Consider the following 27,233-nt stretch of genomic DNA (forward strand, 5'->3'; position numbering starts at 1 on the left):
ATTAAAATCATTGTTGCACGGTCCAAATGGAATAGTGTTGTCTCACCGGAATGTTCGTACTTATGCCTAGCTAGTGAGCTCTGTTTCGCAAAGGCTTTGTCGCATTGATCACATACGAATGGTAAGTCGGGATCGCCGGCATGTCCGTGAGTTTCGGCTTTAACCCGTTTTGGCTTGGGTGGCATTAAAGCGGAAGAAGGCGTGGTTTGCATTGCAAAATCGTCGTCATGGGAGACGCGGGATTCATCATCACGCCAAGATCGTTTTTCCGCGCCGGGACTTAGGCTTTTGCCTCGATAACCTACATTGTTAGCCCCAAATTTATTAATACTATTCATAAATGAACGCTGGCGTGCGTATTCAGCCGCAGCGGGAGTCATTTGAAACAGTGCCTCCATTGGCATTAGCGTACGTTGCGCCGCGGCCGCCATCACTGCAGCTGGCATTATGTAAGGTTGCAGGTCATCAAATGTTGTAAATCGGGAGGCTCCATGAGGCGTTGCTGAGACTTGTTGTGAACCTAACAAAGGAGCTTCGATGGGAGATGGCGTTTGACGCATGTGAGGCTGCAACGATGGTGGCGCTCCGCCGTTGGCATGTGAGTGAGGGGTAAAATATAAGCCTGCTGTCATTTGGGCTTGCTGCTTAAATGAAGCCGGGACAGAGGCTGCAGAAGAAGGCGATAACGTAGGGGGGGTAATTTTACGACTTAAGTTAATAGCTTCAGGTAAATCGCCATCAGCAGCATGACCTCCTAAACCAGTTTGCAAAGGAACGACACCGTACAAAGGCGAATGTTGTTGCTGTTGTTGATTACTATTAGTGGCTTGGGCTTTAACAGAGAGATCCAGGGGCAAGTCATTTGCGATAGCACTTTTAGCCGCCACTGCTAGATTTTCCGCCAAAATTTGAGAGGACTGTGACGATGTCTGAATTTGCCTGGGGAATGTTAACTTGGTGTTGTGATTTTGGTTGCATTGTAGTTTACGTTCACGCGATCGATTGTTTTGAAACCAGACTTGCACTACTCGGGCATCCAATTGCAAACGAGCAGCTATCATACGAAACTCCGGTCGGCTGGGTCTTGAGTTTATTGCGTAGTGTTGCTTTAGCTGTTGTTGCTGTTCTTCTGTAATCGCTGTGCGTACGCGTACTTTTCGTTCGGCGTTGCTTTCACCTCCGCTACTGCAATCATTACGCGACACCGAATCACGTTCATCCTGTTCATCTTCCGCATCGCTGGAAAGTAGACAATTGTTAGTCACATTGTTCGTTAGCGGCTGCTGATACTGTTGTGGTTGCTCAAGTTCCTGCTTAATTAGGCCACAAAGTATTTTTTCATGCTGAACAAGTTCCGTTGGGTGATTGAATTGTTTATCGCAACGGCTGCATCGCAAATCGGCAGAAAAAGCACTAGACTTGTAAGATTTTTCGCTAATATTCGAAGATTCTTCAAGTACCATGGATTCCGTAGGTCTATCTTTAACAACTTCAATTGCTTCCTGTTTTATAAGAGCATGATGAAATAAATTCCTTGTCTCTACTTCTTGTGTTTTACATTCCATATCTTCTGTGGGCTGTTCGGTAGGTGGTAAAGAAGTCTCTGGTTCCTGCTTTATAATTATATTCTCAAAATTTTCTTTATCCGTTGCTGTCTCCTCAGTTTTATGAATCCGATAGTCTGAATGCGTTTCAACTTCTTCGTGTGTTTCCGTCTCTTTACTTAATCTAGGTGAAGACAGGTTGACATTCAAGTCTTGTGCTCCTTTTGGCTCAGTTTCATCTAAGTCCATAACTAGCTTTGGCTCGTCTTGATTATCGTCTTCATTATCATTAATTTCGTGAGATTCCTCTTCTACGGTTTCAGTAGGAAAGGCTGTTTCCTTAAGTTCTTCCTGATCTTCGGGCGATATTGAAGACGGCTGACATTGCTGCTGCTGTCCGGCAGCAGTTAATTCTAATAATCTTTGTATGCTATAGGGATGAATGCGAGGATCCAAGGCCATACTGTAAAAGGGGTTAGGAAATGAAGCCAACAGAGCAGCATTCATCGCATTATAATCACCATATTTGGGTAACAAATTTGGATAGAATGGACCATTTGTGTTGCTATTATTATCACCGGCAAAATAGTTCATAGGATTGTTCAAATTACCGCTACTTGCATTTATATCAGTTTTCACTAAACCCGAATTGGGGGAATTTCTCTTTTGAGCAGCATTATTTGATGTATGTCCAGTAATTTTATCAAGACTTTTAAGCATATTGCGATTGGTATTTAATTTTAAACCCATACTAATGCATTTCTTTGAGGTCATATGAGATGAGAAAGAACCGGAATGTGAAAATCTCTTACCGCAGTTATCACAACCGAACGGCTTTTCACCGGAATGTATGCGGACATGCTCTTTTAGATGATGCTTGAATTTGAAAGCTTTATCACACTGAAAACATTTGAATTTACGCAGCAATGCCGACTCATCATGACTGATCATGTGACGCTGTAACCGATAGACGTTAGCGAATTTTTTGTGACATATTTTGCAACTCTGTAATAATACGAGAGAAAGAGAGGGAGATAGTTAGAGAGGGAGATATAGAGTAAAGTTGTTTATATTTTAAAATTAGACAAAACAATTAGAAAAACATTCAACTTTTGTAAAAAGAATCGTATGACATTAAGGTTATCAGACTAGCTAGAAAAAGAAGAAATCGCTACTAATATAAGCCTAGTGACGACGTTTTAACGTCAAAATTTTAGAAAAGGCAGAAAGAAATTAAAACAACTTTTTATGAATGAATTTCAACTGATGATAAGCTGGTGATTATTAAAATATATTAAATCTCAAAAGTAAATGAACTTTATATACAATTTTCCAATTGGGTTTTTTTCCTTAACACCGAAAGTTGGATAGGAAGATAGGATGAACGAAGGAAAAAATGAAATGCAAAAACCACAAATGAAAGAAAGACAAAACGAAAGATTAAAAATGAAAAAGATTTAATTACTTAAAAAAGTTACAATTTTCTTAATTCCTTTTCTATGCAATTTTATACACGTGTGTACGTGATTTTTTTCTTTATTCGCGTTGCAGTGTGCGCAGTCGTATTCGTATCGCTTAGATCTTAACTGCAAGTACACCTAACCCAGACTGAGCTCCAAGTGCCCTTCGACTGTCCCAGCTTTACTTGCGAGTACTTAGTCGCGCGTATTCAATACATTCGGCCGCCACAATTCAATTTAGAAATGATTTATGTTTTGTTATTATATTAAATTAGCTTTAAGTAAACCCCCCAGCCCCCTCCAAAAAAAAAACAAATGCCACTATATCTCGGATCAATTGTAGATGGTTAAGGGTCTTTTTTTTTTCTTTTATGTGATCAATTCCCGTTGATCTTTATCTTTTCTCTCACATATATATTCCACTCAACCCAAAAAATAACTAATAACGTACATCAACCTGTACCGCTGTACTCTTTATTGTCTGACAAATAAAATAAAACTGTTATAGATATTAAACATGAATAACGGAGACAATAAACACATCATCTTTCACATCATCCGCATCAGAACAACGAGTCAGCCATGCAGCAGAGTACTAGTACAGTTGTAATTGACAATTAAAGCTTTGTTGGAGGCATAAAATATTTGTCTCCCATACACATGTCTCATATATACTCATATACACTGTAAGATATAAGTAAACGTAAAGGTGGAGAACTTGCGGACTACACATACAATAATAATAAAAAGTAATTCGACAAAGGTGTACTGGATAAGCATGCATTCGTTAACGCCGCAGTCGTGTGAAGAAAGTAAAAATATTATAGCGATTAGTGATTTAATATTTATTTTGAATGAAAGTCTATCGGTCCACTCGCACGTATCTTTATGTTTTCTTTTCCCATAATGATAATAAGAACGCCCTGGAGAATCAAAAAAGTGCAATGACACTGAATTATACGATTTATTGAACAAAAACCCGGCTCAAACTCTCGAGGAACTTTCGGACAGCGTAGCAATCAATGGATCAACAGTTTGTAAACGTTAACAGGCGATGGAAAAGATCCAAAACGAGGGAAAATGGCTATCATATGAACTCACTCAAAATGCTATTTCGAGCAGTTTCAGGATCGCGAATTCGTTGCTTGCCAGGAAGTTTTCTATAATGTATTGCGGATCTACTACGACAATTTCAGAGATTCAGTAGTCGTGGGGTGGTCGTAGCGAGCCATCCACATCGACTCCAAAGCAGAATATCCATGGCCATAACGTTTCGCTATGCATAGGGTAGGATCAGCAAAGGTGTATTGTTTTACGAGCTGTTAAAACAAACCCATTGAAACTGATACTGCACATGTCTACTGTGGTGTAAATCGAACAAATTGAATGATATACTGTTGCAAAACGGACCAGGTATAGGGGGTTGAAATGGCAACCATGCGAATGGACCGAAAATGCCACTTTGTCCACTTATTGCAAGAGTTATCAATGATACACAAGCTCGAATAGGAGCTCGAATAGGAGCTCGAGTAGGAAATTCTGCCGCACCCAGCGTACTGACTAGATATGGCGTCTTCTAAATACCACTGGTTCAAATCGATGCGGTATGCCACGCTGGCATGCAACTCTGCTAAGTTGAAGAAGTGTGAATCGGTGGTTGGATCGCTGCCAAACCGATATAAGTTCTTCTGCTCGACACGATATCGCCATGTTGCCAGGATTTTGGTAAAGTGTTGTAGAAAATGATGGGATATATTTCGACTAATGTACGTTGCGGCAATTTTTCTCAATAAATGTCTTTTTCAAGTGAAAAAACTCTCAAAATTAACGCAACCATCTAATAAAATGCTTAGAGCAAATTGAGACTTGGAGAATAATCCCATCTTATATGCTGGCAATTGGTTGATTGTTAAGCTAGAGCTGTAAAAATGTAAGCAGTGTCGCTAGCGTTATAAACATTAAGGCTAGAATTCTTATTGGCAAAACAAATCTTATTTCAAAAACAATTAGCAGTGCATTCGCCGTCCGTCTAATGAGATTCCAATTGCGATTAAATTCGTAATTTAGAAGAAAAAATTAGTAGTAGTAGTAGTAGTCTTTAACAAATGAAATTTGTGATTTCGAAATATTATCTTGACTTTATAAAAATTCCTCGGTCAATATCAAAATTGAATTCAAATGCGATTCGCATAAATTTTTCCTTGGAATGGTTTCCCTATAAAAACCTCTCTATAATACGATCTTTAGTTCAACTTCAAGGCAATTATTTATGAGATGCTATGAAATTATATGAAAGTATATTTTTAAAAATGCATATTCGTTATAGATCACACGAAAAATGTCAGATAATAATGTAAATTTGATCGTGAAAATTCGTTTTGGATGAATTTAATTTTTCTCTCCCATTTAAGTGAACTTTATATTTAATTGCTAGTAATAATGCTTAATAATTCAGTCATCATTCGATCGTATTTTCATTAGTTTTCGTCAGCAAAGTATGTAACATTTCGCACACATACGTAAATTGATATGCGTTCATTTAATTAAAGAAAGGTAATAGTGTTCTTATCGCTTACTTCAAACGAATTTACGTGAATACGTTATTCTCATCAATGATTTATATTAAAACAAATAAATAAGAAATAAATAATAATAACAATAATGCATCGTATGATTTTCTTCACTAAACGCAGTAATGATCTTATTTCTAATGATTACCTTCTTGCGTCATAACATATATAGTAAGTAAGTAGCGCATGTGACTATAGCGTCAAGAAAACAAAGGATTGATCACTTCATCCATCTTCAAACAGATCGTCATTACTTAGCAAAGAGGTAAATGAAATAGAAGCGATTTAAATTTAAAATCACATGTTCTTAGGTAAAGCCTAAAGACTGCAGGTTTGCAGACATCGCATTAACCAATAAATCTCTAGGTTACGATCAAAATTTTTTTTTTTTTCGTTTTTTTCTTTTTAATGACTAATCATTCTGGGCAAGGGTCGGGGGCAGAGAGAGAGAGAGGGGGGGGGGGGGGGGAGATCGTTAAGTCCAGCCAACCGCATAGAGAAAAAATGGCTTGAGGGGGTGTTACTCAGATTACGGATATTAGATTAGATTTGGATTATGGTTGCGAGGTAAGATCCACGGTTCCTATTTCAACACAGTTTTTTAGCCGCCCCCTTTTTTTTTACCAAAAGTTGGCAGACAGTCACACGGACAAATATTTGGAAAAGAGAAGTACCTTATAGTTGACCAACAATATATACAATGTACATATAACGATGAGTTCAATCTTTCGCTAATAAGTGTACTGAAAATTTACAAACCGGTTATGGCTTCATTACCAGCTAAAGATATAAAAGAGTAAAAGAGAAATAAAACGAGTCCGTCAAGTGTCGTTGCATTGTCCGTGAAAGTAACAAGCAAAACTAGCAAAGTTAGCCAAGTTAAAATGGTTACTTAAAAATTGATGTTAGTGTTGCTTGGCTTCTTTTCTTCTTTTGTTATTTACACAAACAGGTTTCTCTCCAGGTTGTGTTAGCCAATGAAATTATAAGACAATGTTGAAGAAAAATGGTGAATACTTTATTTTTGTATCGCCTTTTATGTCAGTGAAATATTTAACGAGTTCTATTCGCAAAAAAAAAAAAAAACAATTAACGGAAACGAAAGTTAGTATTAAAAAGAAATTTAAAAAAAAACAAATTTTGTCTTTTCTCCGAATATTTTGTAGAAAAACATATTATTATTATTATTATTTTTTTTTTTTTTTCAATCATATTGTGAAAGAGAATCCGTATTCAAAATATTTTGTTCGGTCTTTCTTTGTTGTTGCATGCGCGTGCAACTCGAGTTAAGCTATGATGAGCAATGACATCAAATGTTTTGCTCACGTTATTGTCATAAATGTTTTTTAAAAGCAAGAAAATAATAAAAATAAAAACTAAATAAAATCATTTATTATGAAAAGGAACTAAACAAATTTAAATAAAAATTTTTGTAAATCCACACACGCTTCTACTTGTATAATATGCAAAAGGAAAAATATTTAATAATTATTAAGTTGAAAGAATTTAATTTTTTTGGTTACTTGTTGTTGTAATAAAATTGTTGAAATTATATGACAGAGATGAAATCATATATATGTAAATAAATAAACAAAAAAAAGAAAAAGCAAACGACAGAACTATCATATTTGGTTCACACCGAATCCGCTACTACCCATCGTTATTCATTTGGGAAAAGTTCAAGTGAACCGCCGCTTCACATGGCAGTAATGCGTGTGCCGTCTAATGCAAAGAACTGAACTTTCGACTGAAGTTTCTTTCAGTTTGTTCCACATTTTGCTTCATTTCATTTATATATTTTTCCTAGAATTTATCTCAACTAATTACAAGGCCAGCGATTAACTTAATTTCTGCTGGAAAGTTCAACAAAATTAATAGCAATGAAAACCGATGTGTGTAAATAATTTGTTGCTAAACAAATAATGACAAAGATATGTAAAATAATTTAAATTTTTTGCGAATGGATCCCGTTTACCGTTTACTGAGAGAGAGAGAGCAAGAGGTTTACAACCAGTGACTAAGCATTTGAATTAATTAATAATGTTAGTCATTTCAATTTAACAAAAAAAAAAAAAAAAAAAAAAAAAAAAAAAAAGGGGAAAGCTCGCATATAACCGAAGTATGCACAATTGCTCTAATAGTGAGGTATACCATCATATTTCATCATAAGTGAATGATATTTTTTTCAGGCGATTTATATCACCCCTCATAAATATAGTTACGTGCGTATATGAGAATGTATAATAAACAAATGCACTGAAAGGAAAAATGTAATACGTACGTATATATGTATGCACGTACGCACGTATGTACGCATGTAACAAGACAAGAACAGGAACAAGAATAAGAACAAGAATAAGAACAAGAATAAGAAAAAAATCTTCAAGTTATGTAGTTCTGTGAACTTTGTTCACATAGTTTACATATAGATAGATGATCATTCTTCGAATATGCTCGCTCGTTGCATATGGAAAAAAATCGCGAGTGAAAAGATCATTTCTTTACGTTATAGTTATTCTCATAAATATCGCAAGTGATTCATGGTTTCTTATTTCTAGTTTTAATTGAAACAAATTAATTAACATCACTCTAGTAAATAATAGCGAGCAGCAAGCAACTTGTTAGTCGAGTTGAGTTGAGTTGAGTTTCGTTTTTTTGCTATTCGTTTTTTGCTATTCTCTCACTATCTCTCTCTCTCTCTCTCTCTCTTTTTCTCCTTACATTTCATATAAATAAATATGTAGTAAAAGAAAATTTATAGCTTTCGAAATATTGTCTTTTAACTTTATGTATACAATGTGTATGTGTGGATAATGTGTGTAGTTGAGGCGCCAAATTTTAATTGAAATTATTAATTAATTTACTCTATTTACACTTTATTATGAACGATGACTGATTATGAATATGAATATTATTTTGATAGTTTTTCCCCTTAATATCTACTTTTAAAGGCAAAATTGAAAATTTCAATATTTCAATATTTCAATGTAATGATTGTATTTAGATTTTTTATGGTCTTTCTCTTTAATCTAGTTAGCTCTAGCTGCTTTATGTTTTTATCAATGTATTTGTTAATCATCATCGAAACTTGGTTTTAAAATAATTTTTATATTCACTTATCTATATTGAAATAAAAAAAAGAATTTTTTTCATTAAAAGTTCCTTTTTTCCATTATAATAACGATACAGTTTCTCTTCCTGCATAAAATGCTGCAACCAACAGGAATTATACTAATATTCGAAATTCCTTCTTAAGTAAGCAAAGAAGATCTATCCGTCAAGTATACTTTTCCGCAAAATTTCTAATTGCACGCAAAAAGTTTCGCTTATTATTAAAGGGGCGCAGTTCCTTCAGAGTTTCCAAGTCTATCGTAAAGGATGAATAATAAATTCCTTAATTAGAGTCCTGTTAATCACGTCCCCCGTGATAGTGCGGGAGGAGACTTTAAAATATTTTCGAAGAAATTGTAATCAAAAAAATCGACAATCAATTTACTCGGACGATCGGTGTGTACAAGTTCCACCTTAAGTTTCTCTCATGCGTTTTTTTTTTTTTTTTTTTATGATTTTTTTACCTATGCAACCGAATCAATAATGTCTATGCAAAATGTCATCAGAGGTTATCATCATTTATATTATATTAAGTTTGGATTTAGTTTTTCTTTTTGAATATTTTTCAGTTTTTTATTAAAGTTTGCATTATTTTTAAATTACATTTTATGAAAAAAATCACCATTTTTCGCTTTTATATATATATGTCTACGCGTTTTACAATATTGATGATAACCGGTGTGATGATGTGTTGCATTCGCGCCATTGTCTAAGTTCAATAACATATTAATAAATTACAAAATTGTAAATCGTTTTAGCAAAAAGACAGCCGACTACTACCCAACTGATAATAGATATATATATATATATACATGTGCATATATATATATATATATATATGTATATAATTATATACATACGTTATATACGTTAGTTGAAAGTAATTTGATTTTGTATCTTTAAGGAAATTATTCTTTTCAATTATGAATTAAATTACAATTAGCAAAGCAAAGTAGTATTAATTAAGTAATACTAACATTATTTTGTTTTTCTATTTAAAAAAATTTTGTTTTTTTTATAGAAAATGCTTTACCGTGCGATTAGAAAAAAAAAAAAAACTGTTTTTTTCATTCATACATTTTCTTATGATTTTTCTCGAAAGATACTTACATTCATACATTTTTTATATATATATATATATATATATATATTTTTTTTTTTTTCTTTAGTTTTTTGTATCACGTCGAAGAAAAAAATGTATTTTTAAATTTTAAATCCATAACGACACCACTAATCGTTAACACTTAAGACAGTCTGTCAATACAAATATCAAAGTTATGTCAATTAATTTTTATGTCAGACAACATTTCCAGAAATTTTTCCTTTCTATGAAATATTTCTTCTTTGCAAACGTATACGTAATGTACATGAAAATATCCATATTATACACAATAAATACATATATAAAATGTATATATATATATATATATATATATATGAATGAGTGTGCATACGTGTTTATAATATACACACACCAATTGAACATATTTCTTCAATTAAATAAAATTCTATGACAAGTGAAAGAAAACGGCGGAACAGGTGAGTTCAGTTTTCATAATCTCCATCAACGGATGTAGTTATACTAAATTTGTCGTTTCATTTGTAATCCAAGCAAATACGCAATTACGATATTATAAAGTACACATAAATATATTCTTTATATATATATACATTAAGCGTTTGTCCGTTCGGCAACGTTTTCTGTTCTGTTAAAATGCTTGGGGAAAAATACCAAAACTTCTCCTACATATTCTGCTAATTAAAGCAGAATAATTCCAATAGGATATAGTCTTGAATGGACTATGCCACATGACCGACTCAGTAGGCAAAGGCTTGCTTGCGGCTAACAATTTAATGGTTGCGGGTGCAAATCTCAAGTGCGACAGAGTTTTCAGTATAGGTGAGCATATGATTTAAGTTATCTCGTAAGCCTTTAAATCCATACTTTGTAAATCTATTTAATAAATATATTTTAATGCACAACTTGCTTAAAATATTCATGAGGGCGAGTCAAATGTTGCGTGCAAGAATATTGCTCATCAGGAAATTTCTACGATAACAAACAACAAAATACTTTTACGACTTCATGTTTGCCTGTAAAGAATAGTAGTGTTTCAGACATTTGTCGGACCGATATGACATTGGAGCAATCCTAAGATACATATACATAATTTCATCAGTTTGAGATCCCGTTATTCATCTGACAACTAAGGATTTTGTATTGCTCAAGGACACTTGCTTTCAGTGGGAAAAAGAAAATTCGCTCTGAGACGTGCTTCTACTACTAGTACCTCATAATATATATCGCATTTTAGATTATGAAGATATGTTCTTAATAGTGAAACTTATGTGGAAACATTGAAACCTTTGAAAAAATCTGCAAATTTTCCAATAATTAGATCTTTTCTGCCTTATTAGCAGCTACGATCAGAGTGATCCTTGTTTAGTTCTGCGTAAAATAAAGAGACAGAGAGAGAGAGAGACAGGGAGGCAAAGCGAGTTTTCCCCCGATTTACAAGCCTATAATTGTTTTGAAGGCAATCCTATTAAGGCATTGTTCATTTTTGTTGAACTGCATAGATAATGTTTAAAAATGATTGTAAGTTGACTATAAAAACGAAAAAAAATTAATGAGGAAAAATTTCGGAAAATATTGAAATTTTCAATATGCTTTTTTTATTAATAATTTATGGTCCAAAGATAATATCGAAATTCACAACAACAATTGTCAACTAAGTAGTGGGAGTAATCGTGTATCAAAAATTTAACTTTCGCTTTCGTTTTCAGTTGAATCCGAAAAAAAGTTGTGATAGACTACAGAAGTGACAAGCAAGAGAGACAGAGAGGGAGAAAAGCCGGGGGATAAACTCCTTGCTAAAAGTTAGCTCTCGCTTTCGAATTCAGATGTTTTTGTTAAACAGCTAAGAAAACTCGTATCGCTTTAGTTCAGTAAATCGTTTGCTGTTAATTTAATGAACTTTAGAAGAAGAAGAAGAAGCAGAAGAAATTCAGTAAATTTTTATTCTGCCTTACATGAAATCATAAATATTGGAACCCAAAAAAAAAAAGAAAAATCGCATATCTGTCCCGACATCTAAAGCAAGTCACGAAACACTTTTACTATTACAATAGGGCATAGTGTACTCAGTGTATCTGCCTAATTAGTAATATATAACCTAAGGCAGGGAGGCCATATAGAATTTAACTATCGAGATTAAAATGAATTCAAAAAAAAAAATTAGATTGAAAGTGACGACTAATTAGAAAGATTCAATAGCTTTTTAAAAGCCTAAGGAAAATTTCGTTGCTCGAAACCAATGTTTAATATGCAAATAAAACAAACGATAAACATTTCATTATAATTATTAGCACTAATAACCTCGTTTTGACACATTATAAATGTTTACCATTAACGATCAGCATATAATGTTTTTTTTGCTTAATTTTTACAATTATTTATGTTTTAAATACATTAACGTAAATTATTGTTATGGTATTGAAATCGACATACATTTAAACACCTTGTAATATGTTTTGTTTTTGAAACAAAAAAAAAAAAACAGAAACGAAAAAAAAAAAAATGACATTTTTACTAATAATAATAAATAAAAATGTATTTATTTTATAATAAATTGTGCAAGAAGCAAAAATGGCGAGAAATTGTTATAAACAATAATTAATTTGCAACAATTTGAACTATGTATACATGACACAGAATTATGTGTTAAAACCAATTAATTGTGGAGTTTAAGTTGCACATGCAAACACACACGCACACATGTACAGATACAAGGATATATATGGACAAGGATATATGAAAGAGAGTGAAAACTACTGATTAATGATAGGTTTTTCTTTTTTTCTTTTTCTCTTTTTTTTTTTACACTTGAAAGCATATTAACTGCTTTGGGTTATAAGGGTTAAAAAATATTTTTATTTTTTTTATTTTTTTTTTTTGCGTTTACTTCACGTGCTCGCATAGAGAAGAATTTTGATGGGGAAAGTATGCTGTGACTGTTGGTCGATTAAATTGATTTGGTTAAAAATAAATTGACCAATATTGAATGCAACAGAATATCGCAAGGCGAACCTAGTTTAACATCTGCGATATGCATGCGTGTTTTTGAGCAAATATTAAAGTGTATGTGGCCGGCCGACCATTATTGTGGTGACATTTAAAAGTACACAACGATGAACCGTTTAAAAATCATTTGCTTACGCGTTTAACGTGTATGTATATATGTAATAGGTACGTTTTAAATATAGAATATGGACGATACGGTAGGATAGAGAGCAGGTTGAAGCCAAGGAACCATCTGTGAAAAAAACCCCAATGTTTACTGTTTAAACATTACAGTTTGTTGTTGTTGTTGTTATTTTTTTATACACATTTATAATACATTTGAACTGTTGATGGCTGATGTCTGCCATTAAATGGTCAGACATCAGAGGCCGGTAAATATTTGTTTGACTTCATGTATGTATGTATGTGAGTATGTATGTGAGTGTTGTGTATATGAAATATACACAACAAAGTGATGATATTGAAGTGTACACATCATAGGTTCAAATTGTTCGCTCTCTCTCTCTCTCTCTCTGCTTCCCTCTCTGATACCCGTTCCTTATATTAACAACATTTACATATAAACCGAGCAAAAGGTCAAACTGTTGTACAAAGTATAATTGTTGGCCAAATGACTGGCCATAAATTATTGGTCAACGCTTTTTAGCGAAAAAAAGACAAAAAAAAAAGTAATAATAATAACAAACGTGAAGAATGAAAGAAAGAGAGACAAAGCAAAGTGTTTTTTTCTTTTCCGTATATTTACCTTTGTTGTTGTTGTTGTTGTTGTTCTGTTGTATGGTATATTCGACGTGTTGCCCGTTTTTAACTTGCAACAATTAAATATTTGTTTAACTGCGCATTTGTTGTCTTTTTATCTTTTATTTGTAGTAAAACAATTTTTAACTTTTTACTAACCATACACACAAACACACATACACACGCATACGCAATATGTATTTACACAACCATGAAATACCATTTGTTACCTTTGTGTACTCTAGATATACAAATGTATACATTTGCGCTTGTGTGTGTGTGTTTGTGTGCATGTGTGTTTTATACTCTACTGTTGAAGGACTTTACAGTAAACAGAGAAAAGTAAGAGAATCATCATGCAGTTGTTGGAAGAAAAAAAAGCAACGGCATTTCAAATTGAAAAATTGCATGCACTTTAGGTACAATACACAAATCCACACAAACACATATACATGGTAGCGGACAACGACGTAGTAGTTGCAGTAGAGAGAACTCATAATACACAGACAAACAATTACAAGTGTTTAAAAAGCAGAGAAGAAAAAATATTATATATAAAAAAAAAAGAAAAACAAAAAAAAAGAAATCCAGAAAATAATCATCAAACAGCAAGCAATAGTAGTAGTAGTAGCAGCAGCACCGGCAGCAACAGCAGCAGCACCAGCAATGAGGAGGAATAAAAACTCTCTAAAGGTCAACTTACGGATTGAACCTCCAACTCCATATATAACACACACACACACACACACACACATAAATGTACACGACGATGCATGCTTACAAGCACACACATATGTGTAAAGTTAAATATTGAGTTGATTTTTGTTGGCTGGCTGGCTGGCTGGCTTGGACTGATGCGACGACGAACTAACTGACTGGTTGTCGAACTAAATGCTTACTGTTGTAGTAAAGTGAAAAATTAAAAGCAATTTATTTTACGCACACAATAATATGTAACAAATAATTGTGGAGAGAAAGAGAAAGAAAAGAATCCATCACTAACTGTTTTTTCTTTTTTTTCTCATTTTTTTTTTTTCATATGAATGCATTTATTCATACCTATCCATAGACGGTTGTACATTTCGACATACGTTCATAAAAAATTCATATAGTAAAGGGAGCGCGACTGTATATATGAGAAGCTTAGGTCGAATCTATTGACAGCTAATAGTACATCTGCACGTTACTACACATTTTGTTAAGCAATCTGTCAAGCATGCAAAATGTACTGAGATCAATACATTGCCAATGCACTTAAGAAGTTTGTAAAAAAAAAATATTATATTTGTTAGGAGTACTTTACGGAAGGTCATTACTGAATTGATTTTTAAATGTCTGCTTGCATAATAAATTCGTGTTTTTTTTTTTTTTAACCTTAAGAATAACATGAGTTCATTTTAATAGAAACCTAAAAAATTACACTTCGAACCGAGCCGATATGAATTTAGCCGAGTTCACCTGACATTGTTCAGTGTGTTACATGAGGTGTAACAAATTTAACGCATTCTAGAATGGAAGGTTTGCAGAAATAAAACAAAACAAAACAAAAAAAAAAAATAAATAAATAAATTTTATAAAATTAATGCCGTTAAAAATAAAAAAAAATATTTAATATTTCTTCATTGCCAAAAAGCTTTGCGAATCATTTTTAATTTATGCTTTTCATTTAAAGTTTTAATTATAATTTTTTTTTTATTTTTTTTTTTTCAAAACTAATTTTTTATTACGGATAATTGATAACGAATATTTGACGTTATATATATATATATATATATGTATTGTAATAATTTGTCTCCTAATAAGTATTGCGCCCTTAGAAATGAATAGGCATTCCTACAATTTACTGAGTTATTGACAAATAAATTGATATGTAATCACATTTCCGTACGATCGTGGATAGGAATTCCAAGACTATTTTCCATAGCTGCTCTTAAATGATATTCATTGTGAATTGCTGCGGCCCTTATACATCAACATATTTCCACTTTTGAGTAGATGAACCTGATGGTTCACCTGAAGTACATGTATATACATACAAAAGGCAATAACACTTCATTCATCGTAGTAAAATTAATTTTTATTTATGGAAACCTACTGGACTTGCAAAGTTTTCTATTTTCATTTAACTCTATCACAAGTTGGTTAAGCTTTAGTAAACCAGGATTTGTTGCAATTTTTTTTTGCTTTCTTTGCTTGCGGAATTTTTGAAAAAAAAAATACCAAGAGAATATATGATTCTATAATCGAATTTGTAATTAACTCTCTATAGATATTGTGCGAAATTTTTTTAATTTTTTCGTAAAAATATCGAAAGCTTTTTAGATTGTTCTCAGCTTAACGGTCACCTTAAAGGAGATGAAGATTTTAAATAAAAATAAGCTCTTCCCAAGGACATAGGTTAGTGTAGTAGAGATGGTAGAAATGAAGAAACAGCTTCCTGGCAGGCAGAGTTATTTTTGCAGCTAAGCTTGCAACCACTAAGTCCCATGTACGTGAAATCACCTCCATCCGTCCATGATTACCATCGGGAAGGTTTAAAGGTAGATAAGGATGAAAAGAGTGGAAACATCAGACATATAGGGGTGTGTGGTGGATAGGAAAACGAACTCAGGCATAACTAAGACCAAAAAAAAATAATATAAACTTGTCATTTAATCCCCGTTGACGTAAATGACATTTATAGACATCCATTGTGTTTGCTTATAGATGCACTTTCTATTCTTTAAACTATCTTTCAAGTTGCCACTGAAATTGGCGGTATTTGAGACAGAATTTTTACTAATTTAAACACTAGTAACTTTTGCCAAAATCGATTAAATAAAATTTCCAAATAACTAATATATATATGCGGTACTAATTCCACAGGATGCCCTACTCGTCTTTGAGATGAAAATTTTTTAGTTAGAAGTCGTTAAATTGATGAATATATTAATGGAAATTGAAGTGGGCGTTACTTCTCTTATAGGATACATATTTGTGTAACCATGCAATGTGTGTTCAAATAAAAACTCTTAGTTATGCACTTAGAAAGACCTAAAGCTATCGTAAAAACCTGAGTTGTTACTCGAACTTATTTATTTATTTTTTTGTTTTTATCTGTCATCCTGAAAAAAACTTTCAATTGTTCTATAGCGTTGATAGTATGTAGTTTGTTGCTACTGGCGGCTGAATGTGAAGATGTGATAAAAGACAACTTATACGCAGTAGTATTGAAAAAGAAGGCAAAAACTAACTAACTGATAAGACTGAAATCTTCCTCTATTTTTTTTTTTTTTATTTTTTATGTAAACATATAATACCTAAGCGAGAGAGTCTCTATATACATTAGTAGTTAGTTCATATATAAAAACAAAAAAAAAAAAAAAAACACAAAATAACAGCAACAACCAATAAAGTCAAGTAAAGTTAAAGATTACACCCATTTATTTCTTTTTACTTCTTTTTCTCACATTTCATTCATACGTCTTGAATCTGGTATTGATAAGAAGGTAAATGACTAAGTAAACAAAAATGGCGAATTTTCTGTTTCTCTTCTTCTTCTTTTTTTTCTTCTTCTCCTTTGCTTTTTGTTAATCATGAATGTAGAAGAAGAAGAACAAACGACATTATATACATACACACATAGTACACATAAAACTTTCATTCATTTAATCTAATGTATACGAAACTATACTACACTACACTACACTACACTACACTATGCTACATCACACTATTATCCAAGGTGGATAGTTGCTCCGACTTTCCGAGTTACGCTATCGTTTAAACATATTGTGTATTATAATTTATTAAATATGTGTGTGCGTGCGTGCGTGCATGCGTGCGTTCGTTCGTTTGCGTTTTTTCGTTACTTTCATATAATAAAAAAAAAAATAAAAAAAACCACTCAAAAAAAAAAAACTTTTTTTTTTCCAGTTTTTTACTTTAGTCCTTCGGTCAGCTCATAAACTCATATATGGAAGTAAAAGTTTGCTGGTTAAACACATCAACAACAACAAAACTAACAACGAAATTTCTTAATATTAACAGTGATTTGTTTTTTTTTTCTGCTCCACCTTAGAAGAGTAAAATTTCAGCTTAAGGCTGATGATAGCCAACCGACCCTATATAGTGTTTAGTCGTTTCACCAAAAAATAAAGAAAGAAAAAGTTCAGCATTTTTTCTCATAACCTGCTCTAATGTTTGATTTAGGGTTTGATGATGATGATGATTAAAAAAAAAAAAAAAAATGAAAAGAGAAAAAAAAATCCATTGCAATATACACCTTTTCATATATGATTTCGTGTTGCCGCTGGAATAGAACCGGAATTACTATACGAAAACACAATTTTTGTACATTAATGTAAAGCAGTTGTGGCCTTAAGAGATAATAAGCAAAGAGAGAGAGAGAGAGAGAAAAAAAAATAAATGAAAAACACAAACCGTACAAAAAGTAATTTCAAAAATGTTTCATAAAAATGTTTTTGAGTTCATTATACTCAGATTTTTGTGTATTTTTAGTAAAGAGCCAAATAGAAACTTTCAGTATATTTTTTATAGAATTTAAAAGGAAAGCAAAATTTCTGCAATCTTACAACGATTTACATTTAATTCAGGTTCAAATGAGTAAAAACATTACAATGGATCACGGCCTACGCCACATTAAATACACTACTAGTTCACGTAAAAACTTTTAAAATTAATTCGTTATATGGTTACAATAAGTAGTTGAACAAGTAGTCCGATCCGAACCATTCGTTCTCTTCTTGGCCTAAATTTCATTACAATATTTTAAAGGTGACGCAAGAGCAGGTTGTACCGCAGGAGCAGAGATGGACAGATGTTAGAGGGACAGATGGATGGAGACAAGCTTAGTGGAATCATTACTCTCTGAATCGATCGGGCTAATGGAAGGTGGGGGTGCTGCCTCCTCAAGTTCTTTCGGGTGTTTTATACATTCTCGTAAACTTAACACACTCTTCTATCACAAGAGGTACTAAGTGGTCGTGAGGTATAAAACGAGCCCCATTACGTTATGGCTGATAGATTTACTGCTGCGAGAAAAGTGAACCTGATCAGGACTGTCACATTTTTCGGGGAATCTGAATCCTGTCTTTAAGACAAGTTGTGACATAAGCTGTCGAGCCATGTCATCTTTCATGTCTAAGATGATGATGATAATGTTTCTGCACAACCTATGCATAGAGTATTTTCTTACAAGTTTTTCTTTCTGTTACACAAACAAGTTTCGATAGAAACAGCGTTTAACACTGATAAGGGACAGCGGTTTACGGATAGAGAATAATTTCTAATAAAATGCGGTATATGTGGCGACCGTTCACAAGGCCGCGCTATATTCGTAGTTTGCCTCCTTCGAGTTTATATCGATACATTTGGTATATACATATTATTTCGACGGACATACGAACTGGTCAAGGTCTTTGATTTAGTTACAATACAGCAGAGGCGTCAAAAACAGTTCACAGAGGTCTGTCTTCAACTTAATTATCTTACTTACACTAATCCCATCAAGACAGAAAATATAGATTTTATAATGTCATGGCCATATGCAACTAAAGCCAAACAGTGGATGGGAAAGGAGGTTTTCGAAGAAACCATTGCCAAAGCCTTTGAGACATTTAATGGCCTATTTTATTACGATGAATGTCGGAAAGATAACGTTTGATAAGCAACAATGTTATTAGAGATTCTTTATATATATCGCATAAATTTGAACATATTGCGTGAAAGTGCATTTTATGGCGCTCGATTAATGTTGCATTATGGAAAATGTTACTTTGTATTCTATTTCATATAAGTCAAGTATTAGTTTTCTGTGATCTTATTCTTATTGGGTTTCACCTTACTTTACGGATTTGCATTCGCATTCAATTCAAAAAAAATAATGGCTTTCGGTTTTACGCTGTTTTTTTTTTCTTATGCATCCATTTACGATTTTCCATTTGCACATAATCAGAAAACTTCAATCAAACGCTCAAGTGGCAATTTATAATGAAAAAAAAAAAAAAAAAAAAAAAAAAAAAAAAAAAAAAAAAAAAAAATAGAAAAAGACATTCATTCAAAGGGAACGAACGACCGGCAAGTAAACTATAATTCTTCTTCTTCTTCTTCTTTTTTTTTTTATTCTTTTCGGTGTATCTACGTGTATGTATTATAAGTATGTATATTCGTATGTATGTATGTATTTATGTATGTTTGTATGTTTGTTATTGAGGTATCCATCCATAAGTATATTTTTATGGAGACAAAGCCTTTGCTTTGTTGCTGAGGGAATTTAACTCACACCACCGTACGGTTCAAAGATCATCAAATGGTAAGAATGATTTAAGAGTGAAAGAGATAGAAATAGACACACGGAAAATTGTTAGCTATATAGATATTAACAAATGGATCACATGGACCCATGGACTATACGTTGTTTTATTTATTATAATAAGTATGCATTTACATATGCGATACGTATGTGCGTATGCAAAGGGATATGTGTGTAAGCGTTTGCTTATATATGTTATCATATTTCATATCTCAACTTTCATTTACGTTTCCATTCCTTTAAAAACAATGTAAACTCTTTGTATTATTTTGGTGGTACAGAAGAAAAGAAAAGAAAAGAAGCAAAGAAAAAACAACTCAAAAAGACTCAAAACAGTGTTAACGCAAGAGCACCCTTTTCTTAGCATTTAATGCATAGTTGTATGTTCAAGTTGTTGTTGTTGTTGTTGTTATTATTATTATTATTGCTGTTATTGTTGCTAGTTTGAATTACGTTTTCGTTTTTATAGTTTCTGACTTCGAGATATGAAATGAATGGTGCGGTGCTTTACTACTGCCATCATATCGTATATGTGCGTATAAGCACAAGAATTTTCTTATTTAACGTATCATTAGCACTTGGGCGGCCATTATAAAACTTTTTTAACGGTATGGGAATTCGAACGTCACGAGAGAATTTTATTTCGTTATTCATCTTTACCATCATACTCACTTGATTAACACCATTCTGCGGTTGTGATGATTGGGGCGATTGCGCATTAGGCGAATGCATTAATTCGTGTTTTTCAAGTTGATCGCGCGTTTGAAACATGGCCGTACAGTGCATACATTGATAGGGTCCATTATTAGTGCTGGTGCTCGTAGCGGAATTATTATCGCTGCCGCCAGTTGAGCCGGGACTTGAAGTTGAACAACGTATTGTGTCCATATCGTAAGATGATTGCGATTGTGGAACATGTGTTGTTGTTAAAGACGTCGATGTATGATGAGGCAGATGAGAAGCATTATGATGAAGATGATGTTGCTGCGTTTGTTGTTGTTGTTGTTGTTGTTGATGATGATGTTGTTGTAGATGAGCATGTCCGTTTGTAAAGGCTAAAAGTTGTGCTGCGGGTGAATTGTTGTTATTGTCTCCTAGCATGTCCCTACTAATTTGCGCTTGATGGTGATGATGATGCTGTTGGTGTTGTTGGTGTTGCTGCTGCTGTTGCATGGCCAATGCTGCCATAAACTGGGCAGCGGCTGCTGGATGTAAATTATGCGGTAAATGTGGTGTCATTTGATGTCCACTTGCCGCCTCATAACCACTTGGCAACGTTGCGGTCACAGCCGTGTTTGCTGCTATTGTTGTTGTTAGCTCTGTAAGCGATGTTCGACTGGGTGAATTGTTAACGGAATTTTGGGGTGATGTTTGCAAATCAATATTATTATTTTTCATTTGGCTATTATTGTTATTATTATTATTATTGTTATTATTGTTGTTATACGATTTGTTGTCAGCTAAACTGCTAAGATTACTTTCGTTGTCATCGCTATCGGCAGTGCCATTTAAATGGCGCTGTTGTTGTTGTTGCTGAGGTTGCTGTTGACCGAGCCGGTGCTGTAGGTGTGAATCCTCACGTGGACTAGGGAATGACGGCTCTACGTTTAGTTTATCATGAGGATGTTCGATGGCAATGTGGTCGCGTAGAGACTGAAAAAAAAAATAAATAAAAAACATAATAATAATTGAAAGGGAAATGATTGATTTTGAAGTTATACTAAATTCGCAATGCTCTATTTAACGCTTTGGGTTCGTTGATTTGGTCATAAATTTACAATCGCCATGCTTCGACTCTTAGTTGCAAAAATGAAAATTAAATTTGAACCTTTGAAAAAATGCACTTTATTCCCCGAAAAAATTTGGACTTATATCGGTTAACTTTATTTCTTTATTCGTCGTATTTAACTTGAGAGATATCTGTGAGTTTATAACAGGAGCTGCCCCTTATTATTCTCGGGCGGAATAGGTTGCGATGAAGCAACAAAATAGGTATAGTTCTCCTGTACGTTCATTTGACCCACATATATGTATATGTATGGATATCCCATTGATGACGGATTCTGTTAATCTCTCTTTATCTTTTATTCCCTAGACGATTTTCCTCCAAAAATTTATTTCATTTTCTTAATCTTTACTAGATTTTATTGCTTTATATTTTTATTTATGACTTACCTCAAAACCATTTAAACGCATATGGCATTGTGGACAAGTAACCATAAAATCTGTAGCTGGTTGAAGTCCCGGTGACGAGGTTGTCGTTATACCCCTCGAACTATCATCGTCTGTTATAGTTGAACTACTACCATGTTTACTTTGATGATGATGATGGAGCGTCGAGGCCAAAGAAGGAACTGAATTAAAACAAAAAACAAGAAGAATAATTTTGTTGTAGATTAATGAATTAATTAAGGAATTTACATTGCTTCATATGAAATTCAAGGAAACCAATTCAAATAGACAGATGAATATTTTCAGAGAATTTTATATATTTGAACTCTTATATATATAAAACATTTTACCTCTACAGAAAAAGCAAATCGGTTTATTATCGTCAGTAACCATAGCCATATACGTATGATGTCTTTGTACATACGTACATATATATATATATATATATATATATATATATATATATATAATTTTCTTAATCAAAACAACAGTTAAACAGAAATGAGCCTACATACCACGGTACGAAGCGTTCAAGAGATAAGCTTCAAGTCAAAGTCTTCGTTTCAAACGTAGTTGTTGTTGGTGTCTTTGTTCTTACTTTATAATTCCGTATTTAACTCACATGTGGCAGAAGAATGGGTTCGTATAAGAGAAAAGTACAAAAAAGCGAAAAAACAAAAAACTACAAAAGTATACACATACACAAAACATATATATACAGAAGAAGAAGAAATCGCCATTAAAAAAAAAAAAAAATGACAAAAAAAAAAAAAAAGAAATCTTCTTAGCAGACGGGGAAAGGGAGAAAAGAAACAATAAAAAAAAAAAAAACTGCAAGAAAGGTATTTCAAATGGTGGTGGTGATCTCATGGTTTATATATATATATATATTTTTATACGTTAAAGTCTGTTAAACATTAAATGTGTCTTACTTCTGGGCAACGTTAGTGTATAAGTGAGCACAACTTTTTAAAGTCAAGCATGGGCAGAGAAGAAAAAGATCACTTTTTCGTTGGTTTTTTTTTTATTTTTTTATTTTCTTTTTTTTTTTTTTTTTCTGTTATAGTTGTTATTGCTTTTTATATGTAGGCTGACACCGATTGTGTGTTATGTTTGTTGTACAGTGTGTTCTGAATGGAACAAAGTCAATGTAGGCATTGTGAGAAGAACACAAACACAGAAGTAAAGCATATGAAGGTGAGTTAAAGAGTAATAAAGAATAAAAAATGAAACAACCACGATGGCAACAATGATTTTTATACGATATTCAACTAAGAAAAAATACGAACGAGAAAAAAAAAAAAAGAAGAAGTAAACGTGAGTGAAGCCATTATTGAAAAAGATAAGTTTTGCTTCATCAAAATGGAGTTTCATTTAACATGTTATCGCTAAAGATTTAACTCTTTGTATATACTATATACATATAAACGTATAGATATGTGTGTGTATGTATTTTATATTTACATTTGAACATGATGCATATTTGTGCATAAAAATTTCTTCATTGTTAACATTAATTTCAATTGAGATAGTAAGACACATAATCATATCCAGACATATATATAAATAAATATATATATATATGCATATGCCCATATATATGCACACATGCCTGCCTGCCTGCCTGCCTGCCTGCCTGCCTGCCTGCGCTGTTACGCACATTTGCTCTTTGTTTCTTACACCGTACAATTTTATTTCAGTTTTTATTGAGAAGAATGCATTAAATTGCCTTTTTACTACGTTAACAGCAATTGTATGTACACGTATTTATATATATATATATAACATTTTGCTTTATACTTTTGTATTTGTTGTTTTTGTTTGTTTTGTGTGCGTTGGCTCTGCAACAGTGTATTTTAAAATGTCATTTGATCGTTTACCTTAATTTACCTCAATTAACAACCCTGTGCAACTATAATGCGGGCGCGCATGTGTTGGTCATGCTTTTTTTTCTTTTATTCATTTTTTATGTTCTTTGCTTTCGAGAACACCGAACACGAACACGAACACGAACACGAACAAGCAAGCGAGCATACAGTCGTTGAAAGTACCTTCTTTTTGATTAAAAATATCACGCATGCTCCGCTGCCAGCAATAAGCAGCAACAGCATGAATAATGTTTTTGTTAAATTAATCAAATTTTTTTTTATTAAATAACGACGATATCGAAGAACTAAAGTAAAATATGTTTAATTGTCTTCAGTTCGAGTTGAAATTATTCGCTCTTCTCCCCTTTTCAATAAATGCGGGCTTAATTTACAGCGGAAGGAGAATTAATATTATTACTATTACATACAACAACATGTTTTTTTCTTTTAAAATTTATAAAAAATATACTTGTGCTTTACATAGTCTGACATTCTTATTATTATTATTAGTATTATTATTATTATTAGAATTAATTTAGGCAGCGAAACGAATTCTAAGAATAAAGTCTTAAAGCACTGGCATAAGCATCGAAGCCTATCGACTTCATTGAAAGCTCTACAGCACTTGCTGTAGAGCTGATTTGACCTCTAAACAACCTCTGGCTTGTTAGGTCGAGATCTTCGCCTACTCGGCCATTTCGGCGCATAAACAATCTTAAAAAGCTATATATATATATAGATCTTGGAATTATCTCTAGAGTTGTGTCTTCCAAAATAAGGCAATAACTAAAGTCGTACCTCAGGTTCTGAAAATGATCTCAGACTAATCAAGAATATGTGTATGTATATATATATATATGTGATATTGATGGTAATTGAATCTAAGCTTAATTTCCGAACGAATGGGGAATGAATTTCATAAGTAAATTATTTGTAAATGCCAGGAAAGTTTTGATTGACCAAAGTGATTGGTGAGCTTAGTCGGAGTAATTGTACCCGATGCACTTTTTTTATACGGCAGATACCAAGCACAAAGGTATTATCTTCATATCTATTCATCTATCTTTTAATCCATTATCCTCAATCAAAAGAATGAATGCAAAGTTTTCGAAAACGTGCCCTCGCAGGTCGCTTGACGAATATTCGGTACAAGTTCTAGCTTGATATTAAAAGAATGCCATTGCGTATGGAAAACACTTGTGGAGTGCAACTGTTGAAATTTGAAATAAATCCAATAAATACCTCTGTCTTCAGGCCATGAATCAACGTCGAAATCACTACGGTACCGCGACTCATACATCTATAAATTCGTCTGTAAGTAAACATAATCGTATTGGAATTCTTTAAAAAAACTTTACCAGAAGATAAAAAATGTAGAAGAAAATGAAGGAAAAAGATTAAAAAAAAAAACTTGCAAAATATATTTATTTGAAATAAATGCAACGACGACTAAGGAGTTATATACGGCGGTGACCACATCCCGCATACTCGCGACAAAAACGCTTGGTCCATGTAAGATGTCCCAATGACTTTCCATATTAAACGTCCACCATAATTAAATTATAATTAACGCAGTTTATCGCCTTCTATTCTCCAAGTCCTTTCATTTGATGTCGACATCGAAGGTATTTTTAAGAAAACATTTATGCACTAAGTTGCGACGCCTACCACAATTAATTTACGCACTTAGCATCTCACATTCCAATCGTAGTAGTTGTAGAAGTCGATATTGCTTTCCGACCGGGGAAGTGCTAAAAATAAACATCACACAGACACACAGACTGACAGACATTGCTTAATCCATTCAGAATTGTACGCTAATCAAGAATATATATGTATATATTTCATAGGGTCTCTGGAACTTTCCTATGGAAAAGAAACTAAATGAGTATACACTCATCCTTTCTCTTTGTCCTCTATGTCCTCTTTAGATACCTAGATGTTCAAATGTGAATGCATCGCCTGCTGGATCGAGATCGTTTGCACGAGTGTTAAGTTTGTACGAGTGTGTACAATATCCAGGTATACTTGTGGTCGATCCATCTATTATTATACCGACCGATTCGGAATCACTTCCTATCCATCTGTCCACTTGTTTGTGTTTAAGCTATAGATCGCAAGTTTTGAGATATTTTGATGAAATTCGATGCATCGATAGGTTTTATCCCAAGGATGAATGTTGTTCAAAATGTTTCGAAACCGACCACCAAATGTTTCGGCTGCCTCCCATATTAAGCCTTATTTTTGGAAGTCATTATTTGCATTACTTTATTAAGCAAAGTTTTGTAGGATATTTAGTGACGTATCGCGGCCCTCTAAAGTGTTCTTACTTGTTTTCTTCCACTGCTGCATTTCTTGTGCTTTGCAGCCGAGTTTTGGCTTTTTTTTTTTTTTAAATATTTTTCGATGATTTCCTTGAGTATTTTTTGCGTCCTTCAAATTATTATTTTGAAGAGATTCGTGCACGCAACTCAGATTGTAAAACTGCCAAAAGCCTATGAATGCCTGAAGAAAGCTGTATACCTGCCAAAGCCTATGAATTACTTCCTGAAAAGAAAGCCCTATACCTACATATTGTATTATTAAATTTCGAATGGCTGGAGTTTCTAGAAAATCGTAATGATTGCGAGATTATGTTGTAAAAGGCAATGACATGAAAATTTGGTATTTTATCATTCCAAGCTGCTGCCATTGCTTTTTGATTAATTAAATTAAAAACTATTCTCATTAACAAATAATATTAGAAAGCATATATACATTGTAAATGTATTACAATAGCAAAAAGAAAAAAAAAAACGAAAAAAAAGAAACCGTAAATCAATGTAAGAAATTTCACAGGAAAAAAAAACCAAAAGGAAAATTTATATATTTACAAATATACACTAGTTTTCATATATAAATATGTATATATATATATAAATACAGGAATACATTATTTCATTTGGACTCTGTACTCAAGAAGGAAAAAGCGCCAACCAATTGTGCATATAGGGAATGACTCCATTTTCAGGCAGAGGAGTGTCAAGTTCTTTGTGCAAATTATTTCTGTGCCTGTATCTCTATCTATATACGAATGCGCGCGTGTATGTATATATGTATGTATGTATGTATATTTTTGTGTAAGTGAGTGTGTGTATATATGTGGTATGTAAATTGTTTGCCAATACTTTTATTTTATATATATATGTGTATGTTTTGTTTTTAATTTTTTATTTTATTTTTATTTTTAAGTCTTTCGTTCATCTGTGTCTGCTTTTCAGTGAGTATATATGGGTGTGTGTATTATTTACAATAAACGGTGTAACTTTTCGAAACAGTTGTAAAGTGAAAATTGCACGGATTTTTTGTTTCATTTATTCGTTTATTCTCTTCT

At 32.9% G+C, this 27,233-nt stretch overlaps 1 protein-coding gene across 1 annotated transcript in view; it reads right to left on the reverse strand.

The window, feature by feature from the left end:
* LOC119634439 (zinc finger protein 1) overlaps nucleotides 1-27,233 on the reverse strand; it is a 43,747-nt gene that overhangs the window by 368 nt on the left and 16,146 nt on the right. The window contains exons 2-4 of the mRNA XM_038028624.1: nucleotides 21,996-22,174; nucleotides 20,493-21,473; nucleotides 47-2,549 (exon numbers count right to left, since the gene is read on the reverse strand). Of these exons, the coding sequence (XP_037884552.1) occupies nucleotides 47-2,549; nucleotides 20,493-21,473; nucleotides 21,996-22,174 (3,663 nt within the window). The remainder of the gene's footprint in view (nucleotides 1-46; nucleotides 2,550-20,492; nucleotides 21,474-21,995; nucleotides 22,175-27,233) is intronic.

This window comes from Glossina fuscipes, unplaced genomic scaffold (genome assembly GCF_014805625.2).
Source record: "Glossina fuscipes isolate IAEA_lab_2018 unplaced genomic scaffold, Yale_Gfus_2 3, whole genome shotgun sequence".
NCBI lineage: Eukaryota > Metazoa > Arthropoda > Insecta > Diptera > Glossinidae > Glossina > Glossina fuscipes.